General features: G+C 42.9%; 1 protein-coding gene across 1 annotated transcript in view; it reads left to right on the top strand.

Annotated features, from left to right (window-relative positions):
* Positions 1–27,393, top strand: part of LOC138812007 (engulfment and cell motility protein 1-like) — a 96,515-nt gene that overhangs the window by 20,093 nt on the left and 49,029 nt on the right. The window contains 3 exon segments of the mRNA XM_069999965.1: positions 14,590–14,625; positions 22,785–22,936; positions 24,503–24,581. Of these exon segments, the coding sequence (XP_069856066.1) occupies positions 14,590–14,625; positions 22,785–22,936; positions 24,503–24,581 (267 nt within the window).

Genomic DNA, 27,393 nt, shown 5'->3' with positions numbered 1-27,393 from the left:
CCCCGATTCCCCATGTTCTATAGTTCATTTCCAACACAGTGTCTTTGAATATCACTGCTGAGTTAGTTCACCCTCTATCCCAGCATTTCTGTGCTTCCCTTCCCCCTCACCAAAGCTGATAAACTTACATAAAAGACATAAGTATTTTATCCTAAGACATCTCCAACCTAAACATAGGGATGGGCTCAGTAGACAGAATGACTGGGTTGCTGCAGCCATTGCCCGGTGCCAACTTCCCTGCTTCACAAAAATGATAGTTTGCTGTCCTTTTTCTGTGGTTGTACAGTGGGTTGAGTCATTTTTATCTGACTTCCTGAAATTAATGTGAATTAATACAAACTTGACCCTTGGAGGTGAGCATTTCATTTGTGCTTTTCATTCCTATTTATCCTGCTCAAAGTCCTTCATCTGCTTGCCAGGCAGGGAAGTGCACACTGTGTCTTTTGTTTCCTCTTAGAAAGGCTCAGCTTTTTCTATTGGCCATCTCCAAGCCAAAGAAAGAATTGGTTTCCCTCACTGGGGATTCAGTCGCTCTTAGAAAGGAGGTTCAGTGTCAGGGAGGGGAGGGTGGTGTTTACAGCATCTCCAGGGTGGCATTATATATTTTATTTTTTTACATTTGTTCATTTTTATTCACAACCTGTTTTTCAGTACAATTTTCCACCTGTTCCCATTTCCAGTCGGGTTATACAAGTGCTAAGTGGCAGAAAGTTCTGGAATAACTACACCAAAGAAGGAAAACAAAGCAAAGCTATGAGATAAGTTGCATGTTGCAGGCCCCAGAGCAGCATTTTAACTCTGTGGAGATCTGTCATCTCAGAGCAGGGATTTTGGAAAATATCCTTCACATTCCCAGCTCTGTTAATGGAAAGATGGTAGAGATAGCAAGCAGGATGCCGCTACAAGACAAGACTGGCTTATGTTTCCAAACCTGGGGCAGTTGTGGACTTTGACCTGCAAGTGTGCAGGCCTTGGGTTACAGTGTCTGAGACAGCACACCAGACTGCATTTGAAACACTGCCTTGTGCTCTGTGGATAGACACAGAGTCTGGAATTGGGCGTTATGTCACAACAAAATAATTGGGATCTGAAAATGTCATTAATTGCTAGATTACTTTCTGTAATTTTGTTTAAAATTGAAAATTGAATTGAGAATTTAAAAATATGGGTCATACATGGTAACTTGTGTGTGGGGGGTGGGGGGGGGAGGGGTTCTTGGGGCTTGAATTCAAGGTCTGGGCGCTGTCCCTTAGCCTTTTCACTCAATGCTAGTTTTCTACCACTTGAGCCAGAGCTCCAAGTCCAACTTTAGTGATTAATTGGAGGTAAGAGTCTCATGGACTTTCCTGCCCAGGCTGGCTTTGAACTGAGATCATCTGATCCCAGTCACCTGCATAGCCAGGATGAAAGGCATGAACAGTTGGTACCTGGTTAATTCATTATTATTTTTTTTTTTTGTGCTTACCTTGGGGCTTGACCTCAGGGCCTGGGTACTATCCTTAAACACTCTTTTGCTTAAGGCTAGTGCTCTACCACTTGCACCACAGTTTAGCTATTGGAGATGAGTCTCATGGATTTTCCTGACCAGGCTGGCTTAGAACTGTGATCTCCAGATCCCAGCCTTCTGAGTAGTGAGGATTACAGGTGTGTGCCCATAGGCAATAAAAATGAATTAAAAGTGAATTTATCCATCCATTTTAAGAAAAGATTACTGGGAAGAACACAGAAGAAGGTATTTTGCTACTTCAGGATTACAGGCATGGGCCACCAATGCTCAGCTGTGCTAATATTTAAAGTTCATGCACCTAGCAAGCTGAGTTCCCCCTCCTGGGAGATAAGACACTAGCATGCATATACCGGTACACACACACACACACACACACACACACACACACACACACACACGCATACACCGGTACACACACACACACACACACACACTGGTACACATACACACACACACCGGTACACACACACACACACACAATCTTAGGTAACGTGACCATGCTGAGTTGTGCTTCTATTCTGTGGAGGTGGTATTTCCCTTTAAGCATTTTTTTCCCTTTTAAGTAAGTGTTTCTGTTGGTCGGTCTCCAATTGAAGTAGAATGAATTAGGTATAAATTCTGTCTACCTAGCTTCCTCTTCGTTTATTGACATTTTTCTTAGCAAAAGTTCTTTTGGAAAGGTACATATATAGAAGAACCAACAAAATGTCCTTTGCACACTAGACCAGGCAGGACTTATTGTACCCCAGCTGGGAAGTCTAGGGAGTGATTCGGAGGGAGGCAGAACTGGGGTTCTTCCAGTCTTCACACAGAGAGGGTACATTCAAAGTGATTTAGAAGCCAGGTTCTGGTGGCTTAAGCCTATCTATAATCTGGGTACTCAGGAGGCTGAGATCTGAGGATCACAGGTCACAGTTTGAAGCTAACCCTGGCAGGACAGTCCATGAGACTATCTCCCCCCCCCCTTCGGTCCATTATGGGGCTAAAACTCTGGGCCTGGGTGCTGTCCCTGAGCTCTTCCCCCCCCCCCCCCCTCAAGGCTAGTGCTCTACCACTTTGAACCACAGCTCCATGTCCAGTTTTCTGGTGGTTAATTGGAGATAAGAGTCTTATGGACTTTCCTACCTGGATTAGCTTTGAAACCACCATTCTCAGATTTCAGTCTCCTGAGTAGCTAGGATTATAGGTGTGAGCCACCAGTGCCTGGCCTCCAGAAGTGGAGCTGTGACTCAAGTGGTATAGAACACGAGCTTTGAGGCAAAGCAGCTCAGGGATAGTGCTTGGACTCTGAGTTCATGCCCTAGGACTGGCACCAAAACAAGCAAACAAAACAAAAATGTAAAAAGCAAAATTATTTAGAGCCCTGGACCTCTGCATATAATTAGAGACATGCTTCAAGGGCATGCTTTCTGGGACCTCACCCAGGCTTTGGACACAGGAAACCCTTGAGATGGCCTAGGCTTGTGTCTTAAAAAGCCACATAGGGTTCTAGTGTATGTGCAGCCATTAAGATCATAGTGAGTTCTATAATAAAATAATTTTCAGTATTTTCTGTCTTATTCTTTAAATACATATGGGAAAAATATATACTTGGGAAAAATGGGAATGAAGCTCTCAGACATAATGTGTAGGCTGTGATTACTCAAAGTATTGGCTGAAGAGATGGGTATGAGGTCTGCACTTATGTGATTGCTTAACAAAGCAAGTAGCTTTTAGTTACTTCTAGATAAATGATTGGGCTTCAAAAGTAAATATCTGCCTCACCCCTTATCCTATCCCCCCACCCTGATCAGTTTCTGGGGCTTCAGTGTTCTTCTGACCTCACTTTGCTTTTCTTTGAAATAGAAGGTGAAATGGACGGTCAGTGTGCTAGCCCTTACTCTCACACCTGTCCGTGAGAGACGCAGGCTATCAGGTATTCTCAGACACATTGTCCGCTTCTGGATGCTGGCCTTTATTTTTCAGGGATGCTGTCATTTCTGTGATGTTGTAATTTTCCTTTTGAACACTGTCGTCTTTTTTATACCACCTCCACCCCCCATAAGGCTCAGAATGCCCAGCAGCTCCATGAACGCATCCAGTCCTCAAGTCTGGATGCCAAGCTGGAGGCCCTGAAGGACTTGGCCAGCCTGTCCTGGGATATCACGTTCGCCCAGGAATTCATCAACCTGGATGGCATCTCTCTCCTCACCCAGATGGTGGACAGCGGCACTGAGTAAGTAGTTGGTGTCCAGCTGGTGTCCACACAGGCAGGTACACTGGCAGGTACACTGGTGTTTCTTGCACTCCTTACTCCTACGTTTCTCAGTTTTGAAGAACAGAGTCTTGCCTAGATCAAGATACCATCCCTGGAATAATTTTTGGAAAAAGAAAATGGGCCAGGCACCAATGGCTCATGTGTATAGGAAGAAAAGTCTCTGAGACTCTTATTTCTAGTTAACCACCCAAACCCCCCCAAAATGGAGCTGTAAACGTGATACAGTGCTAGCCTTGAGCAAAAATGCCCAGGAAAATAGTGCCCAGGCCCTGAGTTCAAGCCCCAGGAAGAGCACACACACAAAAATAAGGCAAAGCACACTTTTTAAAAATGCATAGTAGGGTTTAAACTTAAACACAGTAAGCATTTATAGAGTACCTAACTTTATAGTAAGGAGTAGGAAGTGGTAAAATTGTCAAAGATAAGGGTCATGCCTTTCAAACATGGATGGAGACTGTTTTATGGGCAGAACCCAGTTGGCCAGTGTTGAGGAACTGGAGGCAAACGACTGAACACGTGGGCCTCCCCGGGACTTAGAGCCTGTGACAGTGGCTAGGGAGTGGGGGGAGCAAGTTCCTTTGTGCTCAAGGAAGGGACTGGCATTTGTGGTAGGGGAGCCCACCTTCTCATGACAGCTCTGGTTCTCTGGTGTGAGTGGGCAGTAAGGAGGCAGGTGGGCCCGAGGATGCAGCTCTGGCTTGTGTGGGGGCCCTGGCCACTGAAGGCCGGGGTGGTATGGAGAGCATACAATCAGTAGGTGAAACTGCAGAAACAGTTAGTGACTTTCTAACAGTGAAGTCATGATGGGAGGGTTCTCCATAGATCTGTATTGGAAAAGGGTAAATCTCATCGGGGATGGTAGTTTTGGCGTGGGTCCTTTACAGCTCTCTTCAGCATTCCAGGGACACAAAGAATGAATAACTTGCATAATGCATTCTCTCATGTCCCTCTCTCCCCATCCTACCACTGGGCAGATTTAAATTGCAGTTTTATTTTTCTCACTCAAAGATGGCACATTTTACCACAGTAGGACTCTTTCCAATCTGAGAATGTTCTGTGGAATTTGGAATCTGGAGTCTGTCTTCACAGACAAGTAGAGAAAAGTCTCTAAAATGAAATCCAAGACCACTGACAAGCTTGGGCTATCTGGAGAAGGCCAGTGGTAGACATAGCCATTGGGATTTGTGTGTGCCATTCCTGGGACTTGAACTCAGGGCATGGGCACTGTTTTTAAGCTTCTTTAAAAATATTTTATTATACAGAAGCTGTACAGAGGGGTTACAGTTACATGAGTAAGGTAATGAGTACATTTCTTGTCAAGCATTGTTACTCCCTCCTTTGTTGTTCTCCCAATCTCCCTTCCTTCCCCTCCTCCCTCACCCCCCCCCACCAAAGTTGTTGCAATGGGTCATCCTGTGTCCTTGTTTCAGTGTTTTGTTATTCCCATCCCCTCCCCAAATTAGATAAATGTATATATAAGATGCAGGGTACCAAAATCAAGTGCAGTGACAACAAGGGATATACCATAGGGAGAAGAACATACAGAGGAAACCAAAAAAATCACCAATAAATTAAAAACAACAACAACAAAGAACGACCTAGTACATAAAAGCAACAACAAAGAAAGACCTTGTGTGTCCATATCTTGGGGTTCATTTCACTTAGCATCATCTTATATGGTCATATGTACCTAGCTTTCCTAGATGTATACTAATTATTGTAAATGAGGGAAACCTTGGGACCTATATTTCTTTGGGTCTGGCTTACTTCACCTAATAGGATTTTTTTCCCAAGTCTTTCCATTTCCCAACAAATGGGGGCAATGTCATTCTTTCTGATGGAAGCACAGAATTCCATTATATATACATATATGTTATATAAATATATACATATATATATATTATATCACATTTTTGATCCATTCATCTACTGAGGGGCATGCATCTGGGTTGGTTCCATATCTTAGCTATGGTAAATAATGCTGCAATAAACAAAGTTGTGCTGGTAGCTTTAGTATGGCCTTGTTGGTGATCATTTGGGTAAATGCCCAGAAGTGGGATTGCTGGGTCATAGGGGAGCTCTATGTGGAGTCTTTTGAGGAACCTCCATACTGCTTTCCAAAGTGGTTGAACAAATTTACATTCCCACCAACAATGCAGTCGCATTCCCTTTTGGCCACATCCTTTCCAGCATCTGTTGTCATTAGATTTTTTGATTATAGCCATTCTTTCTGGGACGAGGTGGAATCTCAGTGTTGTTTTGATTTGCATTTCTTTTATGGCCAGAGAAGTTGAGCATTTTCTTCATGTGTCTATTGGCCATTCTTACTTCTTCTTCAGAGAAGTCTCTCTTTAAGTCTTTAGCCTACTTATTAAGGGGCTGTTGTTTCTTTGAGGATTTGTTTTTGGAGGATTTAATTTTTTGATTTCTAAGTATATTTTAGATATGAAGTCTTTAAGCTTTTTTTTTCCCCCTCAAGGTTACTTGAGGCATAGCTCTACTTCCAGCTTGGATAGAAGAGTCTTAGGGAGGGGCTGGGAAGGTGGCTCAGTGGTAGAGCGCTTGTCTTGCATGCTCAAGGCCCTGGGTTCGATTCCTCAGCACCACATAAGCAAAAAGAAAAAAACCGGAAGTGGTGCTATGACTCAAGTGGTAGAGCGCTAGCCTTGAGCTGAAGAGCTGAAGGACAGCACCCAGGCCCAGAGTTCAGGCCCCATGACCGGACCCCCCCAAAAAAAAAAAAAGAGTCTTAGGGATTTCCCTGCCTGGGATGACTTTGAATCTCAGATCTCAGCTTCTTGAGTAACTAGGATTACAGGTGTGAGCCACCTGCATCCAGCACCCAGCACCATTTGGAGTTCTAATGAATGATGACTGAAGTTAATTGTAGGAGTTCTCCAGCACATCATCTGACAGTGGGACAAAGAAACACAATGTCTGGATGTTACTAGACGTGGAAACAGCTGGAAGTAAGCCCAGTGAGAATGAGTTCAGAGAAAGGAGAGACTGCTTCCTCTGGGACAGAAGTGGGGGCAGTAGGGACAGGGTTCTGTAACCACCAACACTTCACCTTCAACCTGGGGTCACTGCGCATTGCCACCTCCTGTGGTCAGCGTGTGCCACATGGTGACACTACTGCTACCTAAGGGACAGAAATATGTGGGGCTTGTCACCTCAGTGATTGTATTAAGTGAAATCAAATGCACACCTGCAGGAGTCTATTCACTTAATTGCTGGCTGTCTACTTACCCAGGGCAGTGCAGTGCTGGCTGCTGATTGTAGGGGTTGTGCACAGGCACTCCCTGCTCACAGCCATGCACAAGGATCTTGTATAAATACTTTGCTTCTTTTAGATATGAGACCCTTGTCCGTTGTATGGCTAGTAAAGATCTTCTCCCAATCCGTGGGCTTTCTATTGATCTTGCTAGCTATGTCATTTGCCCTGCAGAAGCTCTGCAACTTTATGCAATCCCATTTGTCTAACCTTTCTTTGATTTGTTGTGTTTCTGGGTCTCTATTCAAAAAATTTCGGCCTGAGCCAAGGAGACCTAGGGTTTCTCCTATTCCATCCTGTAATGTTTTCAGAGTGTGTGCTTTGACTTCAAGGTCTTTGATCCATTTGGAGTTGATTCTGGTGCAGGGTGATATATAAGGATCTAGCTTTAGTTTTCTACATGTAGTTAACCAATTTTGCCAACACCATTTACTGAAGAGGCTGTCTTTCTTCCATTCTTTTGTTTTAGCTCCCTTATCGAAGATTAGATGGCTATAGGTCTGTAGGTTCATTTCTGGGTTTTCAATTCTATTCCATTGGTCCTGAGGTCTGTTCTTATGCCAATACCAAGCTGTTTTGATTACTATGGCTTTATAGTAGAGTTTGAAATTTGGTATTGATATTCCTCCAGCAGTGTTCTTTCCTTTGCGATATCCGTTTGCAATATCTCATATATGTATGAGTCAAGCGGAAAAGGTCAGATAATGTGAGGTCAGGAAAATGAACCCTTAGATATGTATTTTAATGTTTTTTTCTTTCACGCATGTGTTTTTAACGTATTTATAAGATTATCTCTTTGTTGCTTTGTATGTCCCTCCCCCACAGTATAACCCCTGCTTTCACTATATTTGATGTCAGTATAACTTGTGGAGGAGATGGGGAAAAACCAGTTGTTTAAGTATACAGGTGGACCTGTTGCAACAATGAGAAGTACAAGTTGTCATGTCCAAAACGAGCTATACAACGTCGGTGCGGGGGGGGGGGGGGGAAGGAGAAGGATTGGGATTGGGGGGGGGGAGGCTGGGAAGGGATGTGAAGGGTAAACCAAAGGAGGAGGGTGCAATGCTTGGTAAGAAATGTACGCATTATCCTGCCCATGTAATTGTAACCCCTCTGTACAGTATGTTCACAAATAAAATTAAATTAAACTTAAAAAAATACTTTGTTTCTTCTTTTAGAGTTTTGGCAGTACTGGGGTTTTGAACTCAAGGCCTCATGCTTGCTAGGCACGTACTCTACCACTTACGCCACACTCTCATCTTTTTCTTTTGTCTTACCTCTGGGTCTCCTTCAGTTCTTCCTTCACTGTTTTATATAAGTTCAAAGCCAAGCTGCTTTGGAGATGGGGGAAGGAGGAGCTGAGCCTCAGGTTCCCTTTCCTGTCTTTTGCAGTCCTCAGAGGTGGCTCATTTGATCCAAAGCGATTTATCAGAACTTTTGCTCACATGTAAAGAAAAAAAAAAAGAGAGACAGAATGAAAGATATTTTTTCTTATAAGGCAACCTGGCTTCTCAGTTAAATTAAATAGCAAGACTTTAATTAATTGCCAAGAACCCTTTGGAACAGACACCACAGATTCTAAATCACTCTTGGATTTGGAGAGGTCTTTAGTGAGGACTCCTGGTCCTGGGCATCTAGATTTCCATGTGGGAAGGAAGAGAATCCCTCTGCTGCCCAGTCTGTGGAAAAATTTTCAGAATCATAGAGAAAACAGAATTCGGATTTCCTCCCTTTAGTAATAACGAGACTGAGTGATTGCTTGCCTGCCTACTTGTCTTCACTCAAGGCTGTGTGTTTCCATATCTTTGTACAGTTACCCAGAGAGGCCACAATGCATAGAGCAATGATGGAGTAATTGGAAAATGTCCATCCCTGTGGTATTTGCTAGTTGCATTATTATTTTTTTCTCCTGATATTGAGGCTAGAAATTGGGTTCTAGACTCTCTCCTGGAGCTTTTTTGCCAAGTGGTAATGCTCTACCTCTTGAGCCACACCTTCACTACCAGCTTTTTGGTGGTTAATTGGAGATGAGAGGTCTCAGAGAATTTCCTGTCCAGGCTGGTTTTGGACCATGATCATTAGATCTCAGCCTCCTGAGTAGCTAGGATTATGGGCACCCCACCATTCCTAGTTTCTGATTGACACTGAGGTTTGAAAAGCAAGGAGAGTTCTGGGGAAGGCCATTGCTCCAACCTCAGCACAATTAGGGATGCTGAGGAGGAAACAAAGATGATCATACAAAGATGTTTCAGAAGGAATTGATCTGATCTGATTTGATTTGAATGGGAAAACGGGGGCCCTGCAACTCCCAAGTGCCAAGATAGGGACTCTCTCTGCTCTTGTGTGGCTTTATGCACAGCCCTGTGGGTTTCTGAGCTCCCACACACAGACAATTGGGCTGTTTCCTCTGAATCCTTCTACTGTTGAATAGTCAGTCTATCATCCCTGGGACCCAGAGCAAGGAAGTCTCCTAGAACAAAGGGCAGTCACTTAGTTCCCTTTCCAGTTGGCTCTGTGTCAGGAAAATGACACCACTGGAAAATGATTCAGCCCCGCAGCCAGATTGGCAAAAGCAAAATCCCTGTTTCCAAAGAGCTCACAGTCCTTTTAAAGGAACCATCGTTCCTTTAGGAATACAGACAGGAAGCATCAAACAGAGGAATTCTTTGTCATCTGTGCTCCCTGCTCCCCACAGCCACCTGTAAGGTCTTCTGTGTGTGTGTGTGTGTGTGTGTGTGTGTGTGTGTGTGTGTGTGTGTGTGTGTGTGTGTGTGTGTATTTTCTATTTTATTTTACTTTTGTACTGATAATGGGGCTTAAACTCAGGGCCTTGTGCAATTGCTTGGATTTTTTTTTCTTTTTGGCTAAGGGTAACGTTTTCTAGTTACTGAAGTCACACCTCCACTTGGAACAGAGATTATAGCTATGAGCACCCAATTTTATACGACTTTAAATGTACACAAGATGTACAAAAGTCGAATTGTAATTTTCATTCTCTTTATAACTTGCTTTTTTTGTACCTACCAAAAGTTCTATCTGATTAAATATTCCTACCATTGTTTTTATTACTTGTGGATGGTTTACAGCTGTGTATGACTACACCTGTTTATGATCACAGCTATGTATCTTTACAGCTTTACTGACATACAAGGGATTCACAGTATAATAATTGGAAGGATATAGACACTGTAATTAGCCATGACCTTATTATAGGACATTTTATATTGTTATTTTTTGAAAGATTTTCTAATCTGCCTTTTCAGTACTATAACTATCTTTTTTGTTGTCGTTGTTAGTCATGGGGCTTGGGCACTGTCCCTGAACTTCTTTTGCTCAAGGCTAATACTCTACCACTTAAGCCACATTACCACTTCCAGCCTTTTCTGTGTATGTGGTACTGAGGAATTGAGCCCAGGGCTTCATGAATGCTAGGCAAGCACTCTAACACTGAGCCACATTCCCAACCCTCTAATCTTCTTTAACTAAAAGCTAGTGACTCGTAGAATTATTTTGAAAAATGGATTGCTTACTCAGAAGGATATACATTTTAAAACTTAAAAAACAAACCAAAAAACATTAAGCTAGGCAGGTGCGAGTGGCACATGCCTGTAATCTTAGTAACTCAGGAGGCTGGGATCTGAGGATCATAGTGCAAAGCCTGCCTGGGCAGGAAAGTCTGTAAGACTCTTATCTCCAGTTTACCATCAAAAAGTTGGAAGTGGAGCTGAGACTCAAGTGGTAGAAAACTAGCCCTGGGCACAAAAGCTCAGGGATGGTACAGGCCCTGAGTTCAAGTCCTTGGACACACACACACACACACACACACACACACACACACACACACATGCACACACACACACACACACACATCACATCCACACACATATAAAGAATACAAGACAGTATATGTTAGTGCTTATTTCTATTGATATTGATTTTTAAAAAGAGTCTCAGATTAAACTTTTATTATTCCAGTTGTCTTTCACACCAGGTATGTGTGAAAACTACCTTCATTCCCATGCATTGAACTTTGGTGTGCCCTGAAGTGTCTTGGCCCTTACCTTTGAGAATGGGATTGGAGCCAAGTGTATATTCTTTGAGTACCAAATTTTATCTCTGACCTTGAGTTAGGCCTGGCACAGGCAGGAGGGATGGGGGGTGGGGGGAATGGAGAGGGGGAGAGAACCCCAAGATGTGTGTGACAGTAGGCTTGGCTTTGGTTGGCATTTTTTTGCAAGCCACTGTCAGTTTTCATGGAAATCACTGTTTCTCAGAGGATGCATCTGTTCTGGGAGGTCCAGGATGGGTTAAGTGGCTCTGTCTACTATTTAGCAGCAAAGCCTGACTCACCAGGCAGGTGTTGCATTTCTTAAAGAGGCCATGACCAGCGCCAGCAAACCCCAGACTGAGCCAGAAGATGCTTCTGTGGTCCTGTGTTCTGCCCTAGCTGTGAGGTGGCAGCATCTTTCTAGCTCCCTCTGCTGGGGTGCTAATATGCTAGGGGTAAAGCATGGGGTAGTCCTGATTGGAGTTGCCCCTCTCTGCCTCTCTGGGGCCCAGCCAGGAATTTCCATCACAGAGGCCCAAGAGGCCAGCCTAGGCAGGCTTTGTCTAAGTCCCCAGAAAATCCCTTTGCAGGGCAACCCCTCCCTGGCTAACCTTTGCTGTTGAAAGAGGAACAGTGACATTCATTCCTCAGGCTGGAGCAAGAGATTTTTGACCTCTGGGAAACCTTAGCCTTTCTATCAGCTGCAGATTTTCTGCTCACATTTCTTTGTTTTCTTAAAAACATAAACTGTACTTGGAAAGAGACAGAAAGAGGAAGAGGGAACACATGCCACAACAGAACTTTTTCTGAAGTCACAGCAAGGATGTAGGGTTTGGGAATGTGGGAAAACATGTTATTGGGGGAGGGGGAGAGGTGAAAATCCCGGAGTGATTCTTGGTGTCTAAAACAAAGAATTGAATGGCACATGTTGCATGGACATGCCCACATGTGTGCGGTGCACACAAACACACATAAGTAAAAGTTGCAGAGCAAGGAAGAATGTAATACAGAAAACACAGCATTGAGGGAAATAGCAAGCAGGCTTGTATTCTGTGCTCCTTTAAGAGGAAACATGTGCTTAGCTTTCCAGGATTTGGAGAGTGTCTGGGAGTTCTCTGTATGTACATATCTTAGGGAAATGAGCAACAGTGACTCACCACACTGGTCGATGGGATCTGCACATGCACACAGCTGTCATCCCATAGTTTTAAGCACATGTATAAGATGCAGGGCATGTGCAAGAAGCCCTGCATAGGAGTTTGTTGGGCAAAGGTAAGGCCAAGGATGGACAAGGATCTGCTGTGCAGGTGGCTTCATCTTGGTTGGAACTGGCCAAAGGTTTCCCTACCACTAGGGAAAAATCCCAGCTATTAACTGAGCACTAATCACCATCAAGATTAAACTGCCGTAGTAGGGGCTTGGAAAGAGGTAGAAGTGGGGCATGACTAGAGAGGGTGTTGGTTTCAGCGTTCTTTCCCTAGGCTTGCCTGCCCACAGTCAGGTGGTTTGCTGTCTGCACTGGTCTCCAGAGGACATGAACACATAGGACCCCATGGATGCTCTGGTCTCAAGCCAGAGCATATCTTTGTAATCCTGGCTTGATATTATGTGTAGAAACTTCCGTTTCCACACCTAAGGAAAATTCACAGGAACAGAGTGGGGAACCTCAAGGTGTCTTTCACCTGCAGATTCCACTCAAGTTTTCACTCACAGGATGGTGTTCTACCACTTGAGGCATGCCTCTAGTCCCCACTCAAGTTGTACAAGTTGTCCTGGGTGCATCTTATGCTCTAACTCCCCCCAATAGTTCAGTCTCCCAGTCTGAAACTCTTTCATAGTTGTTTCTTTCTTGGATGACTTGGACATTTTTTTAAGACCCTAAGTTAGCAGTTTAGTAGATTATTTGTCTGTCTATCTGTCTGTCTGTCTGCCTGCATGCCTGCCTGTCTGTCGGTCTGTCGGTCTGTCTGTCTGTCTGTTTGTCTGTCTGTCTATTTGGTGACAATTGTGGGGTTTGAACTCAGGGCCTGGATGCTATCCTTGAACTTTATTTAATCTTTTGTTCAAGGCTAGCTCTTTTCCACTTTAGCCACAGTGCCATTTCTGAGTGGCTTTGGCCCATATTCCTCATATCTCAGCCTCCTGAGTATCTAGGATTACAGGCATGAGCCATTGGTGCCGGGCAAGTAGAATATCTTTCAAGTGGGTTTATTAAAAGATAATTTGTTAAAGATTATTTCCAGAGAAAATACACATATGAACATGTGTTAAAAGAATTTAGCTATTTGAAATGAGAGAACTAGGCAGAAGTTATAATAGTTTCAAGAAAAAAATCAAAAGACTATAAGTTATATATGGAGGAAAGAAGATGGAGGTGAATTGCAATTGGAGGCCAAACTGGTTTTCTATCATCAGGCAGAAGCCAATTAAATCACTTTCAGAGGGGATGGATGGAGCCAGGGATTCCTTCCTTCCTTCCTTCCTTCCTTCCTTCCTTCCTTCCTTCCTTCCTTCCTTCCTTCCTTCCTTCCTTCGTTCCTTCCTTCCTTCCTTCCTTCCTTCTTTCCTTCGTTCCTTCTTTCCTTCCTTCTTTCCTTCCTTCCTTCCTTCCTTCCTTCCTTCCTTCCTTCCTTCCTTCCTTCCTTCCTTCCTTCCTTCCTTCCCTTCCTTTCCTTTTTTCCATTGTCTATCCATCATTTATTTGCCCATCCATCTGTTCATCCATCCACCATCCATTCTTTTATTTCCCTCCCTCCCTCCCTTCCTCTCTGACTTCCTTCCTTCCTCCCTTCCTCCCTTCCTCCCTTCCTCCCTTCCATCTTCTGCCTGCTTGCCTGCCTGCCTGCCGTCTACCTACCTATACATTGTAAAACGGCTCAAAGACAGTGGGACTAGAATCTGATGACCCAGGACGGTATGTTACAGATACTGCAGTTTTGCCATTGAAACATACACATCTTCCTACTGGTTTGTATCATTTTTCTCATAACTGGACCCATATTATATCTTTGGCTAGACTTTCACTAGTACCTGTGGGTTCAGATTATTTCTCTTCCACTATGTCCTATTTGTGGCACATAAGTACAACAGGTATTTTAGCAAACTGCATTGCCTTCTCTTACAAGACCAAGACAGTCAGCTGGCATATTACAAGAGAAAGCTACTCAGTCATTGTTTTAAGTCCTGTTCCTTTGGACTTCTTATTACCCATGGGGGTTTCTCCTCATCAACCATGAACCCAGATTGGTTCAAATAGAGCTACTTGTAAGTAAATGTGATGACTAGTGTAAGTAATTAGTTTGTTCCTTGTGTTTTTGTTGCTTCCTATCATGATTTAATGCCCATTTATCCCTTTGAATGATGTATTGAAATGCACTGAGTGGCTGAGGAGCAGTTTGGCCCTCCTGGTTCTAATCCTGAGTTTTCTTCCAGATACATGTTTGTATGAATTGACTATCACTGCTTTTAAACATGTTCCTCATGGTTGTTTTTAAATTTTACAGCCAATACCAGAAATTGCAGAAGATTATGAAGCCTTGGTAAGAATATATGATTAAATTATGTTATAATCTTAATACTTCCTTTTTTCCTGTCTGCATAATTAAAAACCTGTCCTCTGGCTTACTTTATAACTATGCATTTACATATTTTGAGTAAGTTACTTTTTTCCTTTTTGTTTGATGTTTTTAAAACAGTTTTTTTTTTTTAATGAATCTACTTCCTTGTTTGTTTTTTTCCCTCGTGGCAGAGAGTATTTATTTTTGGTTACCACTAAATGATTACACAGGCTTTCCTCCCTCTTCCCTTCCCCTATAGCACTTCTGGGTAGAGTTTTGTCTATGACTTTAAGCCGAGCTTTCTTCTTTTGTGGCTTATGTGATGTTCAGAGATTGAAGGCTTTGGTTTTTATCAGTGACTCAGAAAGAAGGAAAAGCACTACATCTAAAAAGTATTTGAGACTGATGCATAGATTGAAAAATATTTGTTCTAGATCACTTGTGTGCTGATTCCACTCCTGATAATTCTCCTCTTCCATGTGCTCTTCCTCCTTCTTTTGTGTTGCTACTTGAGTTTGAACTTAGGACCTTATGCTGTTGCTTAGCTTCCTTGCTCATAGCTAGTACTTCACCGCTTGAGGCACACCTTCATTTCTGGCTTTTTATTTGTTAATTGGAGATAAAAGTCTCATAGATTTGTCTGCCAGGGCTGGCTTTGAACCGTGATCCTCATATCTCAGCTTAGTGAGTAGCTAGGATTACAGGCATGAGCCTGTAGGATAGCTTTAAAAGTTGCCTTTCCTTTCTTTTCTCCAGTCTGTATTGGGTACATCATTCCATAGAAACATTGGGATGCACTCTGCTCTGAAAAAGTTGGCAGCATAAATTTAGATGCTTGTTTTGAGACTGGCTGGTTTTTCTGGAAGGAAGATGATCCCTAGTAAGTTGAGAAACATTTCATTGAGTCATTGCAGCACACATGGTGTGCGGCTGGCTGTGACAGAGACGGTGGCCCAGTATGTAGTTTGCAGACGCTTCCCTTTGTGGCAGTCACTACTGTAAAAGTCTTTAGCCTAGCACATAATAAAAACAAATAAACCCAGTAAATAAAAATGTTCCAGAATGTGCCAAGTGCTTGCTTTTCTTTTATAGTGCTTTCCAAGCATGGTGTCCTATACAGATGGAGTGTGGAGGTCAGAAGCTGGCTTCTGCCTTCTCTCCTGGGAGTCTGAATCTCTCCTCTCTGGAAATGGAGATGGATACCCGGATGTGAGGGTTCCAGGACAGCTCTTCCAGCCACCTTATTTGACAAAGGGCCTTTCTTTTGAAATGTAACCATATTTGAACATGCCATCCTTTTCTTGTTGCTGAAGGTTTGAAGTTGAAGTCTGAAAAGCTCTTCCTCAGGAAAAAGATAACTTATTCCAGGGAAATAGATGTTTAATATAGAGAAGTACATACAGTATATTATATAATGTTCTATCACACATATGTGTATTATGCATTTTATTATGTAGTATATGAACATTTTACATATTTTCATATTGAATGTATTTTGTGTCTTATATGCATATGTATGTATTTTATAGGAGGTCATATAATTCTAGTTATCATTTATGTATACCTATCATCTATGTATCTATTAACATCTCTCTTTTATCATCTACAAATCTATTTTCTATCATTTCTATCTTGGATCAATTCTTTCTCTGTCTCTGTCTTCTATCGTCAATATGTCCCGTCTGTCTGTCTATCTCTCACATTACTGAGTAGACCAGGTCACTTCCTGTGACCTCCTCAGTGGGTGAGTGACATGAAATGCCCTTTCTCCCACTTGTTAATCACTCACAGAAATGGACCACTGTAAGTATGGAGAGCCTTCCCTGCCATCTCTGAGACAGTGTTTCACTTCCTTGATAGCCATAGAGAAGGTATCCTGGTCCCCAACACCACTTGGAGATCTGGAAAACACATGATGTTCTTCCTACTTTCCATCCCACCCCCAAAGGTCCTTAAAGCCTGCCTGGAGAGTCTATAGACAAACTGGATTTCTTTAGGGCAGATTGATTGTCCTCAGATGGGCTCCTTCTGGCCATTTAGATTAGCCTTTCATTGAGCAGGTTGGTAAGAAGTAGAGACATTTGCTTTCAGATAATTAGAGGGAAGACATTTGCTCTTAAAGTAGCTACGGAAGACTAATATCTAGACACAAGTTTATTTGTATTCCCAGGCCAGGAGGCTAACTGGGAATGTCAAGAAGCATTTGAGCCAGGCACAGTAGCTCATGTCTGTAATCGGAGCTACTCAAGAGGATGAAATCGGGAGGATTGTGATTTTTGGGGACTACTGTGGTCAAAAAGTTCTCTGTACTCCTTTTTAGCCAATGAAAACCTGGGTATGGTGATGTCATCCCAGGTACAATGGGAAACATGAACAGAAAGTTTGTCATCCCAGCCAGTCTGGGCATAAATGTGAGACCCTGTTTGAAACATGACTATAGCATAAAGGGCTAGTATGTGGCTCAAATGGAGGAGTGCAAAGCCCTGAGCTCAAACCCCAGTGCTGTCAATAAAACAAAACAGAAGACCAGCTTGAGCCCAGTTGTGGGCTCATTCCTTTTCTTTCTGTTCTCTCCTGGTTCTCTAACTGCTGTCTCTAACCACTGACACCAAGGCAAAGATCTTGGTCTGAGTGGAGTCTTTGGCAGGTATGTGAAGAACCTGTAGCATTTCGAATCTTATTATGTCAGATTTGAGCAAATGCCAACTATTCATTATTATGTGATTGTTTTTATCTTCGTGTGTAAGTTAACAAAGTATTGCTACTAATACGTTATTATGTAATAATGTTTTCACAGTACTGTCCAGTTTCTATTCATAAATCTTACCAATTGCATTTATCTTATTTTTCCTAAGGCAGTTTCTGTTATTTTTGCACTCTAACACTTGTTCTCTTATAACTCATCCTTTGTAGAGTGGATTATCCTGGAACTTTTATTTAACCTTTCTTGCTACTGTTTTGAGTCGTCATCCACCTTGCTGTCTAGTTATTTGTTCTCTCCGTCATTTTAGTTTCCTGTTGGGAGCTTGTCTTTGAGGCCTGGCCTCTGGTGCCACCTAGGGCCCCTGTGAGATTGGGACTGCCTGTGTGCAGGAAGCCAGAGACATGGGCTGCTTTTCCATCTGGTTTTTACATCTGGCTTTTCCATGTACTTTTCTCCCTTGTATGTTTTCTCCCTCTCGACTTTTTCCACATTGATGGCAAAACGTTTGAAAACCAGGAGCTTCCTGCATCCACAATGCTACTATTATGCCATGGTCCCAGGTAATAGGCACATGGCTGTTAACTTAGCACTTGCCACATACTGTTCCTGATCCCAGGACTAGGCTAGCTCATTTTTTTTCTCCAGTCTTCTTCTCTCTGAATGAAGATCACTATTGTCCTCACCACCACGATCATCATCCTCATGAATGGGGAGACTGTAGTGTTGGAGAATTCACTTAGAGCTTGATGTGGGGGCCCCTATGTGTGGCTCCAGAGATCACCACATAGCCATGTCTGTCCAGTGTGTATCTCCTCTGGTCTCTGAATCACGGTCCTCCTCTGAGAGTCATCTCCCCTTGGATGGGCTTCTGCCAGTATCAAGACCGTTGAAATAGAGCAGAATTTCAAAAAATCATTTTATTTTGAGACTGGGCTGAGTAGAAGAATAGCAGGAAGGAATACTATGAAGCTATTTTTTAAAAGAAATATAAACCTAAATCCAAATCTGAATCTGTTAGCAGACTTTGTGATATAGCAATAATGGGATGTCTGATCCTCTAGATTAAAAATTGTAATGACCAGGCTGGGAAGGTGGCTCAGTGGTAGAGCACTTGCCTTGCATGCCTGAGGCCTGGTTTTGATTCTTAGCACCACATAAGCAAAAAGAAAAAAGCCGGAAGTGGCACTGTGGCTCAAGTGGTAGAGTGCTAACCTTGAGCTGAAGTGCTGAGGGGCAGTGCCCAGCCAGGCCCAGGATTCAGGCCCCACGATCGGACCTCCCCCCCAAAAAAATATTGTAATGTCCAGCTTCATTAAAAAAAAGTAGCTGCTGGGCGCCAGTGGCTCATGCTTGTAATTCTAGCTACTGAGGAGGCTGAGATCTGAGGATTGCAGTTCAAAGCCAGCCAGGGCAGGAAAGACCATGAGACTCCTATCTCCAATAAACCACTAGAAAATCAGAAGTGGCGCTGTAGCTCAAGTGGTAGAGCGCTCGCCTTGAGCTGAAGAGCTGAGGGACAACGCCCAAGCCCAGAGTTCAAGCCCCATGACCAACAACAACAATAAAAAGTAACTGAGTGTAGGAATCTGTATTGTTGTATAATGTAGTATAGAAATCCTATAATTCTATCTGCTGGTAGAGAGATTCTTGATGGTTTGGAGTTACTATAGATGATGATGATGATGATGATGATGAAAATTTATGGTAAGAGTGAAAATTTCTGAGATGTATAAATGACTAAGAATGTTTTTGAAATTGTCAGAACCTAGGATGAACCTCTGATGAAGGTATTTTACAAAGATGGCTCTTCTTCTTCCTCAACATCCCTCCCCTGCCTCCCCACCCTCTGGTCATAGGCAACTTTCCATCACTATAGTCAGTACATGACTAGGTTAACTTACAACCAGAGGTGATTTATTGTGGCTCACATTTTAGAGGTGTTAGCCTATGATGGGCTGGCCCTGTTGCTTTGTGTAGGCAGCTCATTATGATGGACTGAAAGCCCTTACTCCATGGCCAGAAAGATAAGAAGAGTGATTCTAAGACCTATGCAAGGACGCACCCCCAGTGACCTAAAGATTTCCTACTAGGCCCCACCTCCTACAGTTTCCATTGCCTCTCACCAGAGCTGCACCTTGAACACGCAGGACTTTGTGATTGACACAGATCATAGCATCCCCTAATTGCTCTGAATCTATAAACCACATATCAGACCCCCCTAATGAATGATGGGATGAGCAAACCCAGTATATGGAATCATAATATAATCATCATAGATAGTCTCTGAAACCCATTAACTCAGGACAGGATGCTGACCATTGTCTTTCTTTGTCTTGGCAGTGCTGGGGTTTCAACTCAGGACCTCCTATTTTCCAGGCAGGTAGCTCTACCACTTAGCTACTCAACCAGCGAAGGCCTTCCATTTTTGCCCAGGGTTTACCTTGGGTCACAAGGTGAGATCCTGCTACCTATGCAGCCATTGTAGCTGGGATCATATGGGTACATCACCATACACAGCTCTTTTTGGTGAGGTGAACAGTTGAGCAGAGAGGAAACTGAAAAGATGGTGTTTTAGGAACCCAAGGATGCAATGGACTGGAGGGCCCATGTTGTATGTATGTACCATTGGAAATATCTCAGGATATTAGAGTACCACACAGGAATCAGGACACCTGCTCAAAAGGAATTCAGCGAGGTTTTTCTTCCACAGAAGGTGATGATGCTGACAGGATGCCAATAAGCAAGTGGCGGGATATCTGCGCAGCTGTCTTATCTCTACTGTATGACAATCCTTGTTCATTTGGTCAGAACTTAGTGTCACAATCTTGAATGAATGATTAGTTTGCAAAGGGTTAAAAGTTTATCTGAACCATCAACTGAGACCAGGACTCCTGACTGAAGCCAGAAGTTGTGAGGAAAACAAGGGAAGTGGCATAGTTAAAATAGCTTCTTGTGAGTTGGTAGCAGCTATTCTTAACATGGTGGTGCTTGTGTCCAGCAATCACTCTACAGAAAAGATTCCAACTATTACATCCACTGAATTTGTGCCCCAAAGAAAAATATCTCAAATGCATTCTCATGTTACTGGGGAGATTAAGCACTTAATGAGTATGGATACTTGAAAAAGTGTGGCAGTTAGGAAGGGAAGAGTAAGACTACAATGATACTTTTTCATGCCATTTAATTTTGGGCCTTGTTGGAATAACCAAATGGAGCCATTTAGATACTGAGAATGCTTACTTCGAGTAATTCATAGTCAGTGCTTTTTAATCTGTCCCTGCTTTAAATGAAATACCTGTGGGTCTTGCTCATCTTGGTGTCTCTGGAGGACCCGCTGTGTGGAACCAGGAATGCTTATCACTGAGGGCTGGGAGTTGGTAGTGGGGGCTTGATAAAGTTAGCAAGCGGTGCTCACCTGTGAGACCCCTGGACTTTTGTCACATCCAGATTCTATATACAGAGGCAGGAAGGGAGCGAGCAATGAGGAAGAGCCCTTGGTAGAGAGAAAGTTAAGAAGTTCCGATCAATGAACTTTCTTGTGGGTTTTTCACTTTCCTTATGCCAGAGTCAGGAATTATACTGGAACAAGTTGGGCCCTGGCGGCTCACACTTGTAATGTTAGCTACTCAGGAGATTGAGATCTGAGGATCACAGTTAGAAGCCAGTCCTGTCAGGAAAGCCTTTGAGACTCTTCTCTCCAATTAACCATCAAAAAGCTGAAGTGGAGCTGTACCTCAAATGATAGAGCACCAGCCTTGAGTAAAAAGTGAAGGATAACATCCAGACCTTGAGTTCAAGCTCCAGTAGGGGCATAAAAATTTATTTTTTAAAAAAGAATAACATTGGAACAATGAAAATGAATGGAGTTGGGGGGCAGATTCAGGCATTTACACTCTTCTTAGAAAAGATGTAATTTACATTAAAACCCAGGGCAGAGCATGATGGCCATTGGATTTTTGTCAGTAGGCTTCCCTTGGTAGGCCCTGTAAAGAGCTTGTTAAATTGCAGCAGATGTGAGGAGCAGAGCTGACAACTGCCTGGGACAATAAACACATTCGCAGGAGAAGAGCCATAGCAGTCTTTTAAGGATTGTTAACATCCTCATGCCTTTCCTGCAGTTCCTATAGTAAAATAATTGCCTTTTGGAACATGAAACCAGGCACACTCCTGTTTTTCTTCACCTAATTCTTTCTTACCTACTGAGGTATAAATGGAGTGAGGCAGGTGGGGTTTGGAGATCTGAGGTAGGCTCCTGTTTAGATCTGTTCCCCCATTCTGGCTCCCACATGGAGGGTGTGGACTGCAGACATGGGATGGTAGCTAGAATAGTGTGTGTACACTGGCATTTTACCCCTTTAAAAGGGAAGGAGGGAGTTTGAGGGGAGGGCCTGACTGGACCACAGAAGGGGATAAATTTGTGTTTAAGTGGGACTCAGGGAGTGGTTACTTGTCACAAAATCATTATTTTAGCTTTTAAGAAAGCCATCATGTTGATACAATAATGGCCTTTTTAGTGTGGGTTGTCAACAGATTGTAGTAAATCTTAATGAGCTGTTTAAAATAAAACCTTTATAGTAACCATGTGTCTGGGCTGCCTTGCTCGTTATTGTAAACTTTCTCTTATTTTCCTTTCCTATTATATTGTGGTTGGTTGTAGTTAGGGATTCAAGGATTGATTTCCCCTTAGGGAATGCATTTGAGAACTTGAAACTATTACATTTTTTAGCACTGCTAATTTAAAGAGTTTTCTTTTTGCTACCTGTGGGGGAGATGATAATTTTTTAACCCTAGAAGGATAGATTTTCTTCCCTCTTTTCTTCCTCTTCCTCCTCCTCCTCCTCCTCCTCCTGCTCCTCTTCCTTTTCCTCTTCCTCTTCCCCCTCTTCCTCCACTTCCTCCCCCTCCTCTACTTTCTCATCTTTATAATTAGGAATAGCCAGCTGCTGAAAACTTGCCATTTGAATTGCATTGATGAGTGTGATTTGTATGTGAGGAATATACCAGAACATAAGAGTTGTGGATGGAATGAATGAATGAATGAAGGAGCAGCCTGGGGAGGGGAGAGGAATGGCCGTGCTTTACACTGAATTTATCCCCTCAGAGAAATGCGCCAGTCCAAGTAATGTGCATGATAAAATTGTCTGCCTTGGAAAGCTGAAACTCAGAACACAATAGTCTAGGGGAAACCAGGCAGAATAATTCTTTGAAGATACCCAGTAAAGAAATGTCCAGTTATCAGTGATTATAAGAGAGGTTTCTTTGTGTTTGGTAGGATTTCACCAATCTCAATGGTGACTGGGTGTATTTCTTGCTACTTTGAATTATGCTCCATCCTTAGAATCAGATATCCTCGCTGAGTTCCTGATGTGCTTAATTTTTTTCCTCCTTTCCCTGTTGACTCTATGAGCCATCAATGATATACTTCTTGGGTTTTCAGATAGCAAGTTTTGTGAACAAGTCGGCCATGGACATCTCAATCCTGCATCAGTCCTTGGCCATTTTGGAGTCCATGGTGCTCAATAGCCATGACCTCTACCAGAAGGTGGCACAAGAGATCACCATTGGCCAACTCATTCCTCATCTTCAAGGGTAAGCATGCTGCTCTCCTGGGGAGAGGCTGTTATCTCTGGGGAAGGAGCTGTTCTCTTTGGAGAGGGGCTTCCCACAGCCACAGAGATGCTGCAAATTATTTTGTACTATTCTACTAAATATACAAACAAATATCCCTTTCCTTTTTTTTTTTCGGTTGTATTTACTGTACCACTTGAGCCATACCCCACCCCATTTTTCCTTTATCTGCTTTTGTTTTTGTTTTCAATAAAGTCTTGCATTTTTGTTCAGGCTGATCTTGGACAGTGATCTTCTTTCCTATGGCCTCTTGCCTAGCTGGGGTTATAGGTATGAACCACCAAGCCCAGCTTATTTGTTAAGATGTAGGAGTTGCTGACTTTTTGTCTATGTTGGCCACAAACCTTGGTCCTCTTGATCTCTACCTCCTGAGTAGCCAGGATTATAGTATGTCACCACACCTGGCAGCCTTGGTTTATGGTGAGTCATGCACCTCTCTCTCCTCTTACACTGACATGGCAAGGTGACTTCTTATCCTTGAGGACTGCTTTGTCTGTCCTTGGCATTGCTCTGTCCACGGCCCCTTGCCCTGGGAAAACCTTTGGCTTTTAACCTGTCTTTGTGGCTATCAGTAGAGTTTTTCTTTTTAAGGCATAAAGCAATTTGCTCTCCTAAGTTCTTAACCGAGGGTGACCTAGCTGTATAATGTTTTCTGTAATATCATCAACACCTTCAGAATTCATTAGAAATTTTATGCTAGACATTTTCAAGCAGTCTTTCCTCCCTTCTTTTGATAGAACTGAACTAAGGCTTTAGGCTTCTAAACAGTCTACCACTGAGCTACACTGTAACTCTTCACTAAGAATCTTTTATTGTAGTTATTTGAAGGAGTTTCATTTCAACCTGCCAATTTATTTATTTTATTTTTATTTTTATTTTTTTGGGTCCGGTCGTGGGACCTGAACTCTGGGCCTGGGTTCTGTCCCTCAGCTCTTCATCTCAAGGCTAGCGCTCTACCACTTGAGCCACAGTGCCACTTCCGGCTTTTTTCTTTTTGCTTATGTGGTGCTGAGGAATCGAACCCAGGGCCTCATGCATGCAAGGCAAGTGCTCTACCACTGAGCCACCTTCCCAGCCCTCAACCGGCCATTTATGAGTGTACAACATCTTGGTTTGTGTCACCTCTTCCATCTCTCCCAGCCCCACTCATCCACTTAAGTTTTCTGGGTCCATCTTCACAAGTGTACATTGAAAATTGTGACTGTATTTACCTACCCTTCCTCTCTCTACTTAGCTTCCTTGTATTCCTGATATTAAACTGTCGGTTAATTGTTCAGAGGAGTTTCACCCCTGTACATATACTGCTCTCAGCACTGAGTGGTCACTCATAGCAGTTGTGCATCTGTTGTTTCCAGCTTAGGGGTGCTCCAAGTCTGCTCTCAGTGCTCACTACAGGTCTACAGAGGATCCTCCCTTTTCTTCTCCCCGTGGGAGGAGCCATGTTGCTGTGTAATGATGAGGTTTATTATGGCCTCCCTCTGGGCTGGCTCACCTCATCTGAGTTCTGCTGCCATTTTACTTTTGCAGAACCGATCAGGAAATTCAAACCTGTACCATCGCTGTCATCAATGCACTCTTCCTGAAAGCTCCTGACGAGCGCAGGCAGGTGAGCTGTGTTGCTTCCATTTTTGTGTCCAGGGTTGGGAAGTGTTTGTGCAGAGGATGCCTTCTCCTTCCTCTCTGGGGGTCTTGGAGGGCTGCTTTGTGGCTCTGGCTCCTGCCATGTCACCAAACAGGGTGTAGGGGAGGGAGGAGGTGGAGACTTGGGTAAGCCATTGACTGAAACGAGTGTTTGGCCCTAAGAACCCTTCCCTAAAATCTCAGAGCACACAAAGATGGGAGCCTGGCTGATGTGATGGCCTCTGAGGTGGAAGCCCCCAGGGTCTTCTGTCATCTAGTCATTCACCAAGGCCAGGGAGATGTCGTCCCCATTTTTCAGAGGTGTCCTGCCTGCTCAGGAGAACAGTAGATGCGAAAGCGAGAGAACGAGAGGGGGCAGCTGAAGATGATGCTTGTGGTGGAGATCACCATGCTCATGTATGAGAGGTGCTCTTTGCTTGGTCCTAGATCTTCTGACCCTTGGGGTCATGGGTGGGGGAACTGAGCCGTTCATTTGTATCTTTGTGTATAGAGGGAAGGGAGAATCCCTTAAAGGTACACAGAAGAAACCTAACTTTTGGGGTTCTTTGGACTATAAATTCTTTGATTCTTTCTCAAATAGGGGAAGGAACAGAATAAAGAGTTTTGGTATGTTTTGGAATTTAGCTTAGTCCTCAAAGACCATTAATTTTTTTTAAAATTCTACCTGCATAACATAGAATGTGTTACCCTGACCACAGTTCACTGCCATAGGAGAGTTCACTAAGGAGATCATGGCATCTGCCAGGAAATTTTTCACAAGAGTGTAGAAAGCTAACCTGCTACTCAATGCTGTGCATAGAATCAGACTTTATTTATCCTATTTATCTTATCTTCATGTTTCCAAGGATTTTAATATCAGTTATTAAATGTGAGGGATTCTGATTTGTTTTCCATTTAGGATTGTTGGTTCATTTCTAGGAGTTACATTTCCATGGTTTCATTATTGTTTTGTTTTTGTTTCCCTGCTGGGCCTTTCCAAGCTCTGCCACTTGAGCCATACTTCCACTTCTAGCATTTTGTCAATTATGTAAAGATAAGAGTCAATGGGAGGGGCTGGGAAGGTGGCTCAGTGGTAGAGCACTAGCCTTGAGCTGAAGAGCTGAGGGACAGTGCCCAGGCCCAGAGTTCAGGCCCCTTGACCGGACCCCCCTCCCCCTCCCCCCCAAAAAAAGAGTCAATGTGATTTTTCTACTCAGGCTGATTTTATATTATGATTCTCATATTTCAGACTTCTAAATAGCTTGGATTATAGCCATGAGCACAGGCATTGGGCTGTATTTGTAGTTCCTAAAATTTAATTATATTTTTAGTTAAAAGAGTTGGTTTAAAAAAAAGTAAAAAAAAAGAAAGACCAAAAGGAAAGAAGTGTGAAAGCTTCGTTCATTACCTTCCCAAAGAGAGACTTGCTACAATTTCATAGTACCCATGTACTTTCCATGGCTGTGGGTCATCCTGCTTTGTTCTATGCAAATATTTGCCTAGTTGTGTCTTTTGTTTTGTTTTTGCTCCGAGACCAGGACTTGAACTTGATATCTAATGCTTTTGTTCAATGATGTTCACTTTCTACCAATGGAGCCACTCCCCCAGCCCAGAGTTTTGTTTGTATTTTTAACCAACACTCGGCATACTACATGTACTGTCTTTATAGAAAACTTCTGTTAAGATTAAAACTATGTGGTAGACATCATTCCGTATTGGTGTATCTATCTATATACTTATATGTTTCTGTCATTTCAGTGCTATGAAAATCTCCCCATGGAATCTCATGTTTACTCAAACTATTCCCTAAGACAGATATCTCTCATGTTCACAAAGATACTTCTGTTTTCTCTCTGTTTCTTAGCAGAGTACTATCAAATATTCAGTTGTTCCTTAATGAAATATTTATTGTCATCTTCTGCTTGCTGAATATCATGCCTGGAACTTGGGATACAAAGAAGCACATGGAGTCCACTGTGCCCCCAAGAACACACAGTCTTATGCATATATATGTATATGTATATATATATTTTTGTAAGTAGATAGTCAATGACTAGTAGCTGTTGGACAGGAAATAGCCTTCTAACTATTGGCGACTATCTTGTGGCTGTCTATGTATATCTGTAATTATATCTACATTTCTATCATTTCAATGTTATAAAATCATATTAACCTATAGATGAAATAGGAGCACAAAGCATATTTTTTATTTTCTTTTTTTGGTGACTATTGGGCTGCACTTTTCATTTGCAAAAGGAATACAATATTTATAAAAAGCAATATTGGAGATGTATGTATAGAGGTCCTTTCGGTCTTTTGTTTGTTACCTGCTCCAAAAAAAAACAAACCTAACCAAGCCAGATCAACCCTCACCCAAGAGCTACTGTATTTAGCTGGGGAAGAATCATGTAGTAGAGATGGCCGATGGTGTTTTCTGGGCTTGCCTTCAGCTTGTGTCTCAAGATGTGGTTGCCTTTGCTTTCTTGTTTTTGAGGGCAGGAAGATGACCTGATCATGGATTTCCATTTCTATGTCTTCTGTTCCCATATAAGTGTAAAAGGTGTTCACAGTCCTCCCTAGGCAGTGGGTTGGCAGGGCATTGCATCAAAGTTGCCAACAGCTCTGAATTTCCATCTCTTCTTCTCTCTTGCTTGCTCTCCTTTCTGTGGTGGCATTGGCGCTGTTAGGTTGATGTAGACAACAATGTTGACATCCTTGGGTGTCCTCTGACTGTAAGTCACCCATGTTCCCTCTGTGGACCCTGCTGTCTCAGTCTGCCCTCATCCATCCTGCCTGTA

Source organism: Dipodomys merriami, unplaced genomic scaffold (assembly GCF_024711535.1).
Source record: "Dipodomys merriami isolate MVZ:Mamm:240054 unplaced genomic scaffold, mDipMer1.0.p SCAF_556, whole genome shotgun sequence".
NCBI classification, from domain to species: domain Eukaryota; kingdom Metazoa; phylum Chordata; class Mammalia; order Rodentia; family Heteromyidae; genus Dipodomys; species Dipodomys merriami.
The sequence above is the reverse complement of the archived record's forward strand: the minus strand, read 5'-3'. Positions and strand labels throughout refer to the sequence as shown.